Below are 14,393 nucleotides of genomic sequence, written 5' to 3' on the forward strand. Positions count from 1 at the left end.
CTAATTGTTGCTTCCTGACCAGATTAGCTGGGTATTAGCTGCATTCATCTTTAAATAAGAGTTCTACAGCTTGTTGTTGCAGTTAATCATCTCACACAATCCTGAGATTCAGTTCTGGATAAGGTCCCTTAAGAAATGGAGAGAAGACATGGATTTCATACAAGTCACTTCTACCTATGAATAAATCAGACACTTTACAGGTAATTTCCTTTAAGAACTACTGGATAATCACATTTCAATTGTGCTCTAACAAGCTGTAAAGCAACAAAATACAAACTCTGTCACAACGACAATGATATTCACCATTTGCCCCAAGTAACACATGCCAGGAACCATGCTTGGATCTATACAGACACCATCTCCACGAATATTTACATCAGTACCAGCAGGGAGGCATCAGGACCCCCTTGTCCTCACTGTCATATATAAGCAGACAAACCTAAAAGGGTTGAGTAACTTGCTCATGGACACAAAGATTTGGGGCTGCATTTAAACCCCAATTTGTCTGATTCTAAAGCACATACCTATTCTTTGAGCCCATAAATCAATACCCAATATAAACTGTTTCTAAAACATGGATCCAGCACCAATGAAATATTTATTTAATCCTCATAACAATGCTTTAAAGAAGTATTATTAATATCCCTTCTTGATAAATGAAGACACTGAGGCTCAGAGAGGTGAGGTTACTTGCCAAAGTCACATAGCTCCTCAGGGCAGGTCTGGTTCTAGACTCTGTGTTCTCTTGATGGGCTCAACAGATGCCTGCTGCTGCTGCTGCTAAGTTGCTTCAGTCATGTCCAACTCTATGCGACCCCATAGACGCAGCCCACCAGGCTCCCCCATCCCTGGGATTCTCCAGGCAAGAACACTGGAGTGGGTTGCCATTTCCTTCTCCAATGCATGAAAGTGAAAAGTGAAAGTGAAGTTGCTCAATCGTGTCCAGCTCTTAGCAACCCCACGGACTGCAGCCCACCAGGTTTCTCCATCCATGGGATTTTCCAGGCAAGAGTACTGGAGTCGGGTGCCATTGCCTTCTCCCAGCAGATTCCTGGAGCATGGTAATCACTGATAAAGGCCAGCCAATGCAAGTACAGGCCCTGGAGTCAGGAAGACCCACATGAGTATCTCAGCTCTGTCACATACTCCCCTCGAGACCTCAGCCAAGCAAGCAGACCACAAGTGCCTCAGTGTTCTCCTCTGTTAAATGGGAGTAGTAATCCCCTCCCCTCAGAGGTTGTTGTGAGGACTAAAGTAGATAGTACTTTGCTCAGTGTCTGGTGGGACGGAAATGCAGTGGAAATTTCCCTTTCTGCTTGTATAAAAGGAAAACTTCATAAAAAGTAACACAATAGGACTTTTCCAGCTAACAGCTGACAGATACAGATGTGAATCAGCTCTGCGGTTCAGCTCTCTGTCCCTGGGCGAGCAAGCAAACCTTTCTGAATCCCGCTTTCTTCTTCTGTAAATATAATGAATGTGTCAGAAGGATAAATGGAATAACCTGTGTTAAGCACTCTGCACGGAGCAGGTGCTCAATACAGCAGCTGATGGGGCCTGGGGATGACTCACATGCAGCGTCCACCCCCAAAAGGCCCCAAGTGAAGCCAGTGTTGGTCCTCCTCCCCTAGACTAAGGCGCGTGGCAGGGAGAGCAGTGTGATTCATAATGACTCTGACTCTGCTTTCAGACAAAATCTTCAGACCTAAATCCCTGCACTCCTTCCATCTGTCCATCATCCATCCCTAGGCGACATCCAGGGCACACACTGCACCCACCCAGGAAGGATCCTTCCAAAGAAGAGGCGACAGTGGGGCTAGCAGGCTCTCAAGTCATCATATGTTGCCTGCACAGGCCAACCACCAGGTCTTGGCCATCCCTGCTTGGAACAATCAGAATCAGCATCTCCACCGGGGCACATTCCATCACCTGCCCCAGGAAGATCCACGATCACCCTTCACGATGCTTCACCATCTTCTTCACGAGTTTTTCAGTGGTCATCAACTGGTTACACTGGGACCAAGAGCATCTCACCCCCTTCCCCAAAAGAAGCGTCCCAGGCTCTGTTCCGAAGAGCAGTCTTCTGTCAGGGTGTTGGCACAAATCACCACCATCTTACCTGCAACCTCAGGATGCAGATTTAAGGGTCACAGCTCCATGGGGGACCCAGAACTACCCAGGGTGGAGGCAGACAGTGGCCCCCAGACCCCACTCACATTGCTCTGCCTAGCAACCAGGCCACGAGCAACCAGAAGCTATGCACTTCCAGCTTTACACGAGACCTCCAGAACTGAGAGTCCTCCTGGAAACACTCTTTAAAGGATACTCCACCCACTTGCACAGCTTTGTTACTTTCTACTTCCTTCCACATTCTGTTTACTGCCTTTTATTCTTCTTTCTGAGAAAATACCTAAGAAATTCAATTCTGAAAGCAAATGAATTAAACTTAAATACATGTCAATTCTACAACCTTTTCAGTGGTTCTTTTGAGTTCCTGGACCCAATTCCAGTGTGTGTGTGTGTGTCTGTGTGTCTGTGTGTACGTGTGTCTGTGTGTCTGTCTAGGCTTCCCCACACCAACAAGCCATCCTCAGACCACCAGCTGAGTGTCCAGCCATTCGTCTTGATGCTGACACTATCTAGACGGTGCAATAGCTGTCCCATAAGTCATCCCACAAGAATGCCCCCACCCGACTTCAGAAGCCAATCCCAAGTTGTTACCCATGCTTCTGATCAACCAGCAACAGATCAGAGGTTCCAATGAACCTCTCCTTGGGTTTGATTAACTTGTTAGAGCAGTTCACAGAACTTAAGAGAAACATTTCACTCACTAGGTCACCAGTTCATTATGGAAGGATGTAAATCAGGAACAGCCACGTGGAAGAAATACAGCAGGCAAAGTCAAGGGCAAGAGCGAGGATCTTCCATGCCCTCTCCAGATGCCACTCTCCCTGAATCCCTGTGTGTTCACCAACCCAGAGGTTCTCTGAAACCTATACTTTAGGGGTTTTTAATAGAGGCTTCATTACAGGGTCATAACTGATTAAATCATTGGCCATTGGTGATTCATCCAACCTCTATCTAACGCCTCTCATCTCCCTGAAGGTCAGGGGGTAAATTGGAAAGTTCCAAACCTCTGATCACATGGTGGGGATTCCCTGATGCCTCAGACAGTAAAGAATCCCCCTGCAATGCAGGAGACCCAGGTTCAGTCAAGTTGGAACCCTGATCTCCAGGGTTGGGAAGATCCCCTAGAGAAGGGAATAGCTATCCACTCCACTATTCCTGCCTGGAGAACTCCACGGACAGAAGCTCCTGGCAGGCTATAGTCTATGGCATTGCAAAGAGTTGGACATGACTAAGTAATGGCACTCCACTCCCGTACTCTTGCCTGGAGGGTCCCATGGACGGAGGAGCCTGGTGGGCTGCAGTCCATGGGGTCGCTAGGAGTCAGACATGACTGAGCAACTTCCCTTTCACTTTTCACTTTCATGCACTGGAGAAGGAAATGGCACCCCACTCCAGTGTTCTTGCCTGGAGAATCCCAGGGACGGGGGAGCCTGGTGGGCGGCCGTCTATGGGGTCACACAGAGTCAGACACGACTGAAGCGGCTTAGCAGCAGCAGCAGCAGCAGCAGCAGCTAACACACACAATCACATGGTTGGCTCCTGTAGCAACCAGCCCCCATCCCTAGGTGGAGTACAAAAGTCACCATGTCAATATAACAAAAAATATCTCTGTTGCTCTTACCATTTAGGAAATTCCAAGGGTTTTAGAAGTTCTGTGCCAGAAACAGGATGAAGACCAAATACACATTCTTAATAGAAACCACAATATCACAAGAGGCTTTATTTACTCAACAAATAAGGTGAGGTCTGCTTTGTTTTGTAGGCTGGATATAAAACAGTCCACCTTCAAGGAGCTAGCTTCAACAGCTAGCGGCTACCTGGCACGGAACCCCTACATCATAGATCTCCTCAGATATGAACCAAATCTCCAAGCCAGGAGCAGGAGGACTCCCCAGCTTCCTGCCTAGAACCCTGCTGTTCTTTCTGGATAGCTCCTAAAGCCAGAGGCAATTGTTCCCAGGGACTTCCTAACTCGAAGCCCAAAATGAGGGGCCACATGTCCAGTGGTCAGGATGGAGCCAGGAAGGGACCCAGAAGCTCCAGTTCCACCTAAAGGAGTTGGCAGCTCAACCCAGAAGAAAGGATCATAACTGCATTACTAAACACGGACAGCTCTTGAAGGGTGAAAGCCATTTATCTCGGCTGCTTCCTTTCCCCTAAGGCAATCTGTGAACCACACTTGGGGGAACCCAGCTGGAAGACCATCTTCTGAAGCCTGGCAAAACTTCGTTTGGGAAAAATGTTATATTAGATGTTTCAGCAGCACTTCTCAGACTTTTTAAACCAGAAGGGTTGCATCAGTCTGCAGCCACATGTGAAGACGAGCTAAAGACTATATTGTTGTTGTTGTTGTTTAGTTGCTCAGTTGTGTCTGACTCTTTGTGACCCCGTGGACTGTAACCTGCCAGGCTCCTCTGGCCCTGGGATTCTCCAGACAAGAATAGTGGAGTGGGTTGCCATTTCCTTCTCCAGGGGATCTTCCTGACCCAGGGGATAGAACATGGGTCTCCTACATTGGCAGGTGGATTCTTTACCACTGAGCCACCAGGGAAGCCTGGAGGTTACATAAAATAGCCTAAAAAGAGAAGTATCAGGCCAGGGCAAAGACCCCCGGTCAGGGAATAGCCCATCCCAGGCATGTGGTCTTGAGAAAATGTCCACTTTCCTCAGCCCGTCCCAAGACTCAGGAGGGATAGAAAGGGTCTGTGAAACATGAGTGAGAAGAGAAATACTGCAAAAGTGTCATTCAATGAACATGGTTCACATGGCCTTTTTTAAATGGCCGAGGTAAATAAGTTCCAAAGAACTGATGAAAACTGTGGTGCTGGAGAAGACTCCTGACAATCCCATGGACAGCAAGGAGATCAAACCAGTCAATCTAAAGGGAAATACAACCCTGAATACTCAATGGAAGGAATGATGCTAAAGCTGAAGCTCCAGTATTTTGGTCATCTGATCCAAACAGCCAACTCACTAGAAAAGTCCCTGATGCCAGGAAAGATTGAGGGCAGAAGGAGAAGAGGGCATCAGAGGATGAGATGGCTGGATGGCATCGCCGATGCAATGGACATGAACTTGGGCAAACTTCAGGAGATGATGACAGGAAGAGGCCTGGTGTGCTGCAGTCCACGGGGTCACAGAGAGTCGGACATGACTGGGCGACTCAACAACAAACAAGCTCCAATTTAGTAGAGTTCTTCTCAAACTAATCTTCTTTGTAACATTTTACAACTTTTGAAATACTTGTAGCTACATTATCTAACTTTAAGATCGTTATTAAGATCACCACTGAATCCGAAGTGGAGCCTTTTTTGAAGACTAGGAAGTGCCTGAAGTGTTGAATGCACACCTAGCATCACACCTCCGCCCACAAAGACTGCCCCGGATTCTTGCAAAGTGGACTCCCTTCCTGCCCACACCATCACAGTCCAGTTACTAGGATACAGACAAAGCGAGTCACCTCTGGGTGTAATTAACAACAGAAGCTGTTCTTCTTTTCAGTGATGATAACAAGATTTTAATTATATGAGCTTTTTCATTTTCTCCTCTGCTCAATTCAATTCAGTCGCTCAGTCATGTCCGACTCTTTGCAACTCAGGATTCCCTGTCCATCACCAACTCCTGGTGCTTGCTCAAACTCATGTCCATCGAATCGGTGATGTCGTCCAACCATCTCATCCTCTGTTATATCCTTCTCCTCCTGCCTTTAATCTTTCCCAGCACCAGGGTCTTTTCCAGTGAATCAGTTCTTTGCATCAGGTGGCCAAAGTATTGGAGTTTCAGCTTCAGCATCAGTCCTTCCAATGAATATTCAGGACTGATTTCTTTTAGGATGGACTGCTTGGATCTCCTTTCACTCCAAGGGGCTCTCAAAGAGTTTTCCAGCACCACAGTTCAAAAGCATCAATTCTTTGGCACTCAGCTTTCTTTATGATCCAACTCTTACATCCACACATGACTACTGGAAAAAACCATAGCTTGTACTAGACAGACCTTTGCCAGCAAAGTAACATCTTTGCTTTTTAATATGCTATCTAGGTTTGTCATAGCTTTTTTCCCCCAAGGAACAAACTATTCTGTCGCTATTACTCTACTATATAAACTTGAGACCAACAGCACTTATAACAGTTCCCCCAACGTCTTTTTTTCCCTTCAAATTAAAGCTTAAATATTTTCAGGTTTAAAATATTTTAAATATTTTAAAGGCTACATATTTTGCTGAACTACTAATGTTTTGCAAGTGCTTCCTTTTACAAGTTAAAATACCTCCCATTTGGTATTTCTAACACAACAGAAATCAGTAAAATGCCCAAAGAATCACCTTCCCTAGAAAGCTGTTGTCTTCAAGTCTCTCAGCAAGACCTGAAAAGTACACAAGTGTTCACCCAATCCTTAGCAGGACCTTTGCAAGCCATCCATCCTTTTCAGCTCCTAAGTCCTCTGGATATCAATGTCTCTAGAAACTGGAGACAAAGTGCTTGTTTTCTGACATACAGTCTTATTGATCCATGATAAAAATGAGGTTGTCTCTTCATGGGGACAGACACTGGTGCAGAGAGCCAGGAACTAGAATTTGCATTACACTCCACCATCAGGTCAGACCTGGGAACGGAAAGCATTTATAGAAAGACCAGTCTTGAAGAAATCAAAAGCACAGCGATTTCCTTACCAGGAGTTGTTTCCTGGATAGAAGTAAGGTTCTACTGGACAGCAACTTTGGAGTCTAACTGCCAGCATGTGGTTTGAACTTGTCTTGTAACATCTGCTACAGGTGTCTCCACCAATACAACCACATTCTTCAGTGTCAATTTGTCACCACTGGCTAGAATTTCACTGTACTGTGCTTAGTACAACTGCAAGGAGATCCAACCAGTCCATTCTGAAGGAGGTCAGCCCTGGGATTTCTTTGGAAGGAATGATGCTAAAGCTGAAACTCCAGTACTTTGGCCACCTCATGCGAAGAGTTGACTCACTGGAAAAGACTCTGATGCTGGGAGGGATTGGGGGCAGGAGGAGAAGACGACGACAGAGGATGAGATGGCCGGATGGCATCACTGACTCTATAGACGTGAGTCTGGGTGAACTCCGGGATTTGGTGATGGACAGGGAGGCCTGGCGTGCTGCGATTCACGGGGTCGCAGAGTTGGACACGACTGAGCGACTGAACTGAACTGAACTGTGCTTAGTCACTCAGTCGTGTCCAACTCTTTTGTGACCCCATGGTCTGCAGCCTGCCAGGCTCCTCTGTCCACGGGGATTCTCTAGGCAAGAATACTGGAGTGGGTTGCCATGCCCTCCTCCAGGGGATCTTTCCAACCCAGGGACTGAACCCAGGACTCCCACATTGCAGGCGGATTCTTTTTTCTGAATCACCAGGGAAGAATTTCACTAGAACAATGCAAACAAAAACAAGGTAACGGTTACAAGGCAATATTCAAATTCCATCATCCAACATCCAGAGATCCTTAGAGAGGAGAGGTAACACAGTCCTACAGAGGCAATGAATTAATCATTTAAAAAAGGAAAAGTCTTGGAGGGGGCAGTAGAGAGCACAAAGATGAAACAGCTGCCATAAGAGACCCTGATACATCTGCTTTTCTTGCCTGGGCTTCAATTCACATTTGCCCACAACCATATTTCCTCTCTGGATGCCTCCTAATTTCCATCGCTGACCTGAGTTTCCAGCTGCATCTGGAAGGTTCTTGTGTTCTCTCATAGGTTTGTGTCTCCTTTTCTTTATTCACCGCCACATATATGTTTACTCATGTGTCTGAAGGTGGTAGAGCAATTCTTTAATCTCTTGTTGTTATTTTAAATTTTGAGCAACAAATCCTTGCTGATCCTCTACGTCTATAGTATTTATGACAGATATGTTGTTTGACAAGCTGGTGGTATGTTTCACCTCCTTCCCATATCCCTTCTTCCTTTTTATTTTTGGGCGGTTGTTGGGGGGGGGGGCATATCTGTCACTCACTATGTGACCATAAGGCATCTTAGAGGCAGGCAGCCCCCAGAGAGAGTGAAGAGAGTAAACAAGTCGATATCCCCCAGCCCAGACCCAATGGCCTTCTAGACACATGGACATTTCGTGAGGTCTGTCATCTGGGAGCTGAGACAGATTAACAGGGAACAGATGATAAGAAGTGTTTAATCTGATTAACCCAAAGAGCTTGTCTTTACCTAGAGGGCAGAACTCTGGGCAAAATGGGCCACAGACTTATTGTAAAAGGGAGGAAGTCTAAAACAAAAAACAGTCGCTGGAAAAAACAAAACACAAACAGTCGCTGGAAGCCTCCTTCTGCAAAGGGAGCGTCAGGATTTCAAGCCAAGCCCTCTTGCTTGCACTAACAGGCATAAGAAGAAAGAACCTGAGCAAGGGAGGTGTTGGTGGTGGCCGCGCTCACGGGTCACAGCTCCAGCCCCACTCTCTGCACAGGAAGCCCAGGGCCCTCTACACTGTAGCCAGAGAGGGTTCAGACACTGGACCAGGTCTACACCTCACCAAGAGCCCCACACCACACACTCACACACCACCTCCATCACCACCAGTGAAAGCCGGCATTGAGACAGTATCCCTCCCAAGAAGACTGCACTCAGCCTCAGGATCCTTCTCAATACCGTGCCCCAGGGAGCCACCGACTCTCCATCCGTTGGCATGTGAGCCAAATCGCTGCAGTCACTTTTGCTCTAGAAGGTTCTTCTTGAAGAAACGCTCCACTGTCATTTAGCTCTCTGCTGTAACAGAGTAACACAAAGCACACAGCTGCACAGAACAGCTCGTGAGAGGAAAACAGTCTACAAACATTTCGGTGCTTTGTTCTGCTGATGTTTCAGTTGCTGAAAAATTACTCTTCTGCATCAGTGGATGAAACAGCCTTTCCTTACGTTGTTTTCGTATCCTGTGGGCTTCCTCGGTGGCTCAGTGGTAAAGAATTCACCTGCCAATGCAGGAGACATAGGCTTGAGCCCTGGTCTGGGAAGATCCTACAGGCAGGGGAGCAGCTAAGCCTGTGCTCCACAACTACTGAGCCTGTGCTCCAGAGCCCTTGCTCTGCAACAAGAGAAGCCACCGCACACCACAACTAGAGAAAAAGCCCACGCAAAACTGAATACCCAGTACAGCCAAAATAAGCAAATAAATAAATCAGCTTTATCCTTGTGATTTGACCTTTAATGAGAGATGAAACTAAGCTCGTGGAGAGCTTAATCACTTCTGCCACCTTGCCAGCTTCTGCCGACCTCACCTCTCTCTTATGGGCAGCCTTTGTCATCTCAGAGGTTTGGGGAAACACGCTCTACAAGGTCTAAAGACCCTTCACATGGGTTGTTCCTCCCGACTGCAAGTGTAAATGGCACTTTGGAATCTTCAGCCAATTTTTTTATCCTTTTAACTCTAGCTGGATACTTGAAAGTGTCAGCCTTATGGGTCCCAGAGAATCAATCAACAGGGTTTACTTGCTTGATGAGAAGACAGGGTTTGCTTCAGAAAACTGAAGCACAGAGGTCTGAAATCAAACACAATGCCTCGAAAGACAGCCCACAGAAGACTTGCAGATATTAACTTCAGGAACCTAATGACTTCAAACCTTACTTCTTTTTAACTCTCAATCCCTTCCTTCCCCCACAGTTCTTCCACTCCTTTCTCTGCATGATGAGATTTAGTCATCAGGGCTGGTTGGCCCTCTGAACATTTTTCCGGCTTCTGGCAATAGGATCACTTGCTGGGACCAGAAAAGTTGTTTTCTCTAGCTAACCTCATTAAATGCAGACTTCACATGCCTCGCATAGATTTTTTTTTTTTAACTTTGTTAAGTTCATCTCCACAATTTGACCACTATCTTTCTGAGGGACTGAAACTATAAGACGGCAAAGGCATACGGTGTTTGCTACTCTATGTTACATCAAGCGGTCATACTAAAAATGTGCAAAGTAATACAGTGGAGAGGAGTCCAGAGGTACAAAGAGCATGGGGCCTCTCTACGCACCAAAAACTCATTCCAGCTTCCTGCTGTGCTATCAGCAAAGACCCCTGTCTCAGCTGCTAGCTGGGACCATCACAGCAGCGCCCCGTGGCTTTCATTTCTCATGAGGTTTGCTCGGTTGCTAATCGTGAAGGCTCCACTCCACTCTCATCCCAACGGGTACAGAGTTCCAGCATTAACACAGAATTCCAAAGGCATGTTACCTCCAATTCATCAACAAGCAGTCCTGGATTCTAAACATTCCCATACTTAGTAAAAACAGAGGTGAAGGAGAAAAGAATTAGGGTGAAGAAAACAGGACTTTGGAGAAATTCACTTGCCAGCATTTTAAGCCCATTGGCCTACGGGGATCCTGGATCCTTCCAGTCCAATCGTGCAGTGGGAAGGAAAGCTTTGGGGGGAGCTGCAGATGGTGCTAGACTGACAGCAGCCACTATCCCATGCCTGTAATCATCAACCAGTTCTTAGATGGGGAAGAGGGGAAGTGATCTTGAAAAAGAACAGGGATTCAACTAACTGATGTGAAAAGGGTTTCTTCCCCTCTGTCATGTTTCCCTTTGCCATTTCAACTTAAGATTGTTCCAGGTTTGGTTGTCTTTCTTTAATCCCAAAGAAATCTCACCTAATATTTCCATTTGGAAAGGGGAAAACTATGTCACAGTGGCAGGTGGTACACCACACACAGGATGCGTTCATTCCTTTGTATAGACATAAACCAAAGGATAATACTTAGTATTGCGCTATTAAATCTATTTCAGATCTGGTCAATAACAGGAAACGGAAGGACAAAGAGGGTTTTTTAATACAAAGAAGAAACTTTGCCTTCTTGGGTATTGACGGTAATTCACACGGTCAAATCTTCTCATTTAATATACTCAGGCCTGAGGTAATTAATGGTGAAAAGCCATTAAAGCAGAAAGTCTTTTAAAAATGACACATACGAACCTTAAGACTCTTAACTTGCAGCCATGGTGACTGACTGTCAATTTCTCTGGGATGAGACATAGCTGGTTGCAGGCACACTGCTCAGGAGATGCACCTGCCCATCATTTAGGGCCATGACCTTTCTTTGAGTAAAGGTCTAGTGGGACTCCCCATGGACTTTCTTTCATGAGCCACTCACATAATACTGTCTCTGATGCCCAATCTCAGTGTCTTTGAAGTAGAGCAAGTACTGAAGATACTTACAAAGACCAGAATCCTTCTGGATTTTTATAACACTACACCTGTTATGGTTATCACAACCCACTCACATTGACAAAAAATGCTTTTATAGTAAGGAATTTTGAATAGTTTTCAATGTACTCAAAGCAGTGACTTCGTATACTCATACTTAATCAGTTTATAAAGTGTTCACGTCCCATTTAATTATAGAATTCTAATAACAAGTACAACTGGCATAAGCAGGTTTGGGAACAAACACACTGATCCTGTCAGCACCCAGTTCTACCCTTTGAGCAGGAAGACCTGGGTGTCTGGGGAAACAGCAGGCTGGGCCGGACTGGCTGCTGGGGTTCAGTTGCCACGGGGATGAGATGTGTGTTTACATGTATCACCCAGGACTATGGAACAATACATCAGTTAATGCAGTGAGTCAGTAACATGAAAGCCAGCTAGCTAGAAAAATCCTGTATTTAAAACATTTTAAGAGTATACTGCAAATAAGTGAATTTTCTTAAAACAAGTTAGCCCATTAGGACTTTGATCTAGCCTTTTTAATGTAAATCTCCTTTTGGGTGCCTTACTCTTCCTGGGAAATACATTCATATTCATGTCCCAAATTTGACTGGATATCTGCTATATTTCAGCCAGTATTCAGTATTTGTTGTATTCAGCACACTGTATGCATCTGGCTTTGTTCTAGATTCAGGACAAAGGTCAGAAGGGAGTTTATCCAAAGTCATAGATCACAAGACTTTTCTACAGGTAGACATGATTTACACACAGAAAATAACTGGAAAAACTATAAAGCAGGTAATCAAGGAAGTAAATGATTAAATACAATCAAGTGCCCGCGCATATTTTAAGGCCACTCAGTGCTACCTGCAGTTGAAAAGCAGGGTCAGTGCTGAAGATCCCACAGATTTCTCTCACTTCGTTTTCAACAAGATCACGAACCCTCCCAACACACTGACCCTCCAGCTCCTGAGGTTTCTGTGTCAGCTGCACAATTACTCATCAACCACAGGGTCAGACAAAGGTTGTTCCTCAAGACACTCACAGCCTCACCCACTTAACCCCAAATGAAACAGAATTACCCAGATTCCCCTCCACGCCAGCTGCTCCCTCACCCCATCCCTGGGTCTCCAACAGGAAAGCAGGGAGGAGGAGGAGGGACTGGAAACGGTTCCTTCCACTGCCCCCATGCACGCCACACTCCAGGTATAGACTGGGCCTCGAAGAATGACGGATGCTCTCCTAATTAGAGGCCTGAATTAAGACCATGACACATTAAATAAATGCAAACTGACTCAGATGTGGAAAACTTCTATGCATAAGGTGAAATTTAGGTCCTCTCTTTTTCTTTTTAGGCTATGTACTTGCCTCAACTTGGCCCAGTGCCAGGAGGAAACCTCCCCATGGAGTCTGTCTGCTTAACATAAATTACCGCTCTCATTGCCATTCAGCCCACGTGTACAGTGGAGAAACCAGCGGGTCCGGGAAAATCAATAGCTACAGGAATAGGCGCTGGTGAGGTTTCTTATGTGACCACAGGCAGGCCACCTGAACCACAAATAATCTGCTCAACATCAACTGCTATGCATCCACATGTGGCCCATCCTATACTGACCTGAGATTTCCATTTCAATCGCCTGAGGCCACAGGCCAGGGGATTGCAGAGAGTCACCAGGAGGCACAGGAAGGTCACTTCAGCTGGTTGGAGGTTCACCCTGGCACAGCCCCACGAAGAACCTCATCTCTCCCCACACTGACAAAAAGAATCTCATCAACAATCCATCTTACCTCCAGCTCTACTCACCAGCCAAACAGCAAAGAAAGCCAGAATGAAAGAGGTAGCTTTCAAAAACAACTGCCAGAAACTGCTTCCCTAAAAACTCTAACCATCTGTGCTAGGGGCTAACCCAAGCATAGAGAGCTTAAGAGTGAATACTGCATTTTATTCCCAGAAGTGGCATCAGTTATCACAAGTGTAATCGCCGAGGCCAGATGGCAAGCACCCCCTTCTGCAGATGTCACTCACCAATGCAGGCATGGACCCTCACAGACAGCTGTGTCCTTAGGATGATGCTGTGCTTCTTGCCCCGCCTAATGGAGACAGGAGACAGAACATTTATTGGCATCAGAAGGGTTGGCAAGGTGACCTTACCTGCTGTCAATCAACCTGATGGTTCAGACATGCCTACCTGGAGGGGCCCCAGATAAGCAGAAACCCACAGTGAATAACTATCTATCCTGAAATACTGTGATGTCACAGGACTTTACAGAAAACAAAACAATGAAGTTTGACTCTGTTAGACTGGCACAGGCATTTCATTGCCAAACCTGGTCTGCTCCACAGAGTCACGTGTACTCATGCCTGACCATGTTGGGAAGTTTTTAAAATCTGTGCCCATCAAGTGAAATCCCTGGAATGTAACAGCACAAATCTGCTTGATCATTCCCATGGCTACTTTTACATGTTTTCGGATATAGGGGAAGGACACACTTAGTGGGGCAATCAGAAAGAACTGATTGGCTGTGTGACAATTCAAGACACATTTTTTTCTCTACTGTTCCAACAGGAAGACAGGGTCCAGTAAAGACAGTGTGTAAGCTATTTGTCATTAGGATGTCAATTTACACCGCACCTTGCCACACCTTTGCTTCCTTTTCACTTCATTTCTTACAGAGGAAGATATAGGATGCCCCCACCCCCTGTTCTCCTTCCACAAAGGCTCAGCCCACTCTTATAGAGGAAAACTAAAGCCCAGAGCACATAAGAGAAGATATATGGGGAGCATATGAGTTCTGTCTTCCTGGTGTAGAAAAGGCTTTGAGCTTTGGGAAAAAAGAAGGAAGCCAGGTTAAACAGAGCCAGGAACCATCCCAGGAGCGGGTAATCAGTTCGGTGTCTCAGTAGCTGAGTTCCCTCCCCATCATTCTGCAGGCCACGCTCAGCCCTCCCCCTCAGGGCTCCATGTATAACAGAGTCTCACAGCGCTTTCCTGCTTCCTGGTTTTGTGGTTGTGCTGGAAGACAAGGGCACATAAATCTCACCAGAGCACATGATACTATATATATGAAGTCACAGGAATTACAGTACCAGATCATATGTTTTAT

At 45.9% G+C, this 14,393-nt stretch overlaps 1 protein-coding gene across 22 annotated transcripts in view; it reads right to left on the reverse strand.

Annotated features, from left to right (window-relative positions):
- The window catches only part of FHOD3 (formin homology 2 domain containing 3), a 530,360-nt gene that overhangs the window by 435,788 nt on the left and 80,179 nt on the right, over positions 1 to 14,393 (reverse strand). For all 22 annotated transcript variants that reach the window (XM_069568681.1, XM_069568674.1, XM_069568673.1 and 19 more), the window contains exon 3: positions 13,315 to 13,379. In XM_069568681.1, coding sequence (XP_069424782.1) covers positions 13,315 to 13,379 — 65 coding nt within the window. The remainder of the gene's footprint in view (positions 1 to 13,314; positions 13,380 to 14,393) is intronic.

The sequence above is a fragment of the Ovis canadensis genome, chromosome 23 (assembly GCF_042477335.2).
Source record: "Ovis canadensis isolate MfBH-ARS-UI-01 breed Bighorn chromosome 23, ARS-UI_OviCan_v2, whole genome shotgun sequence".
Lineage (NCBI taxonomy): Eukaryota > Metazoa > Chordata > Mammalia > Artiodactyla > Bovidae > Ovis > Ovis canadensis.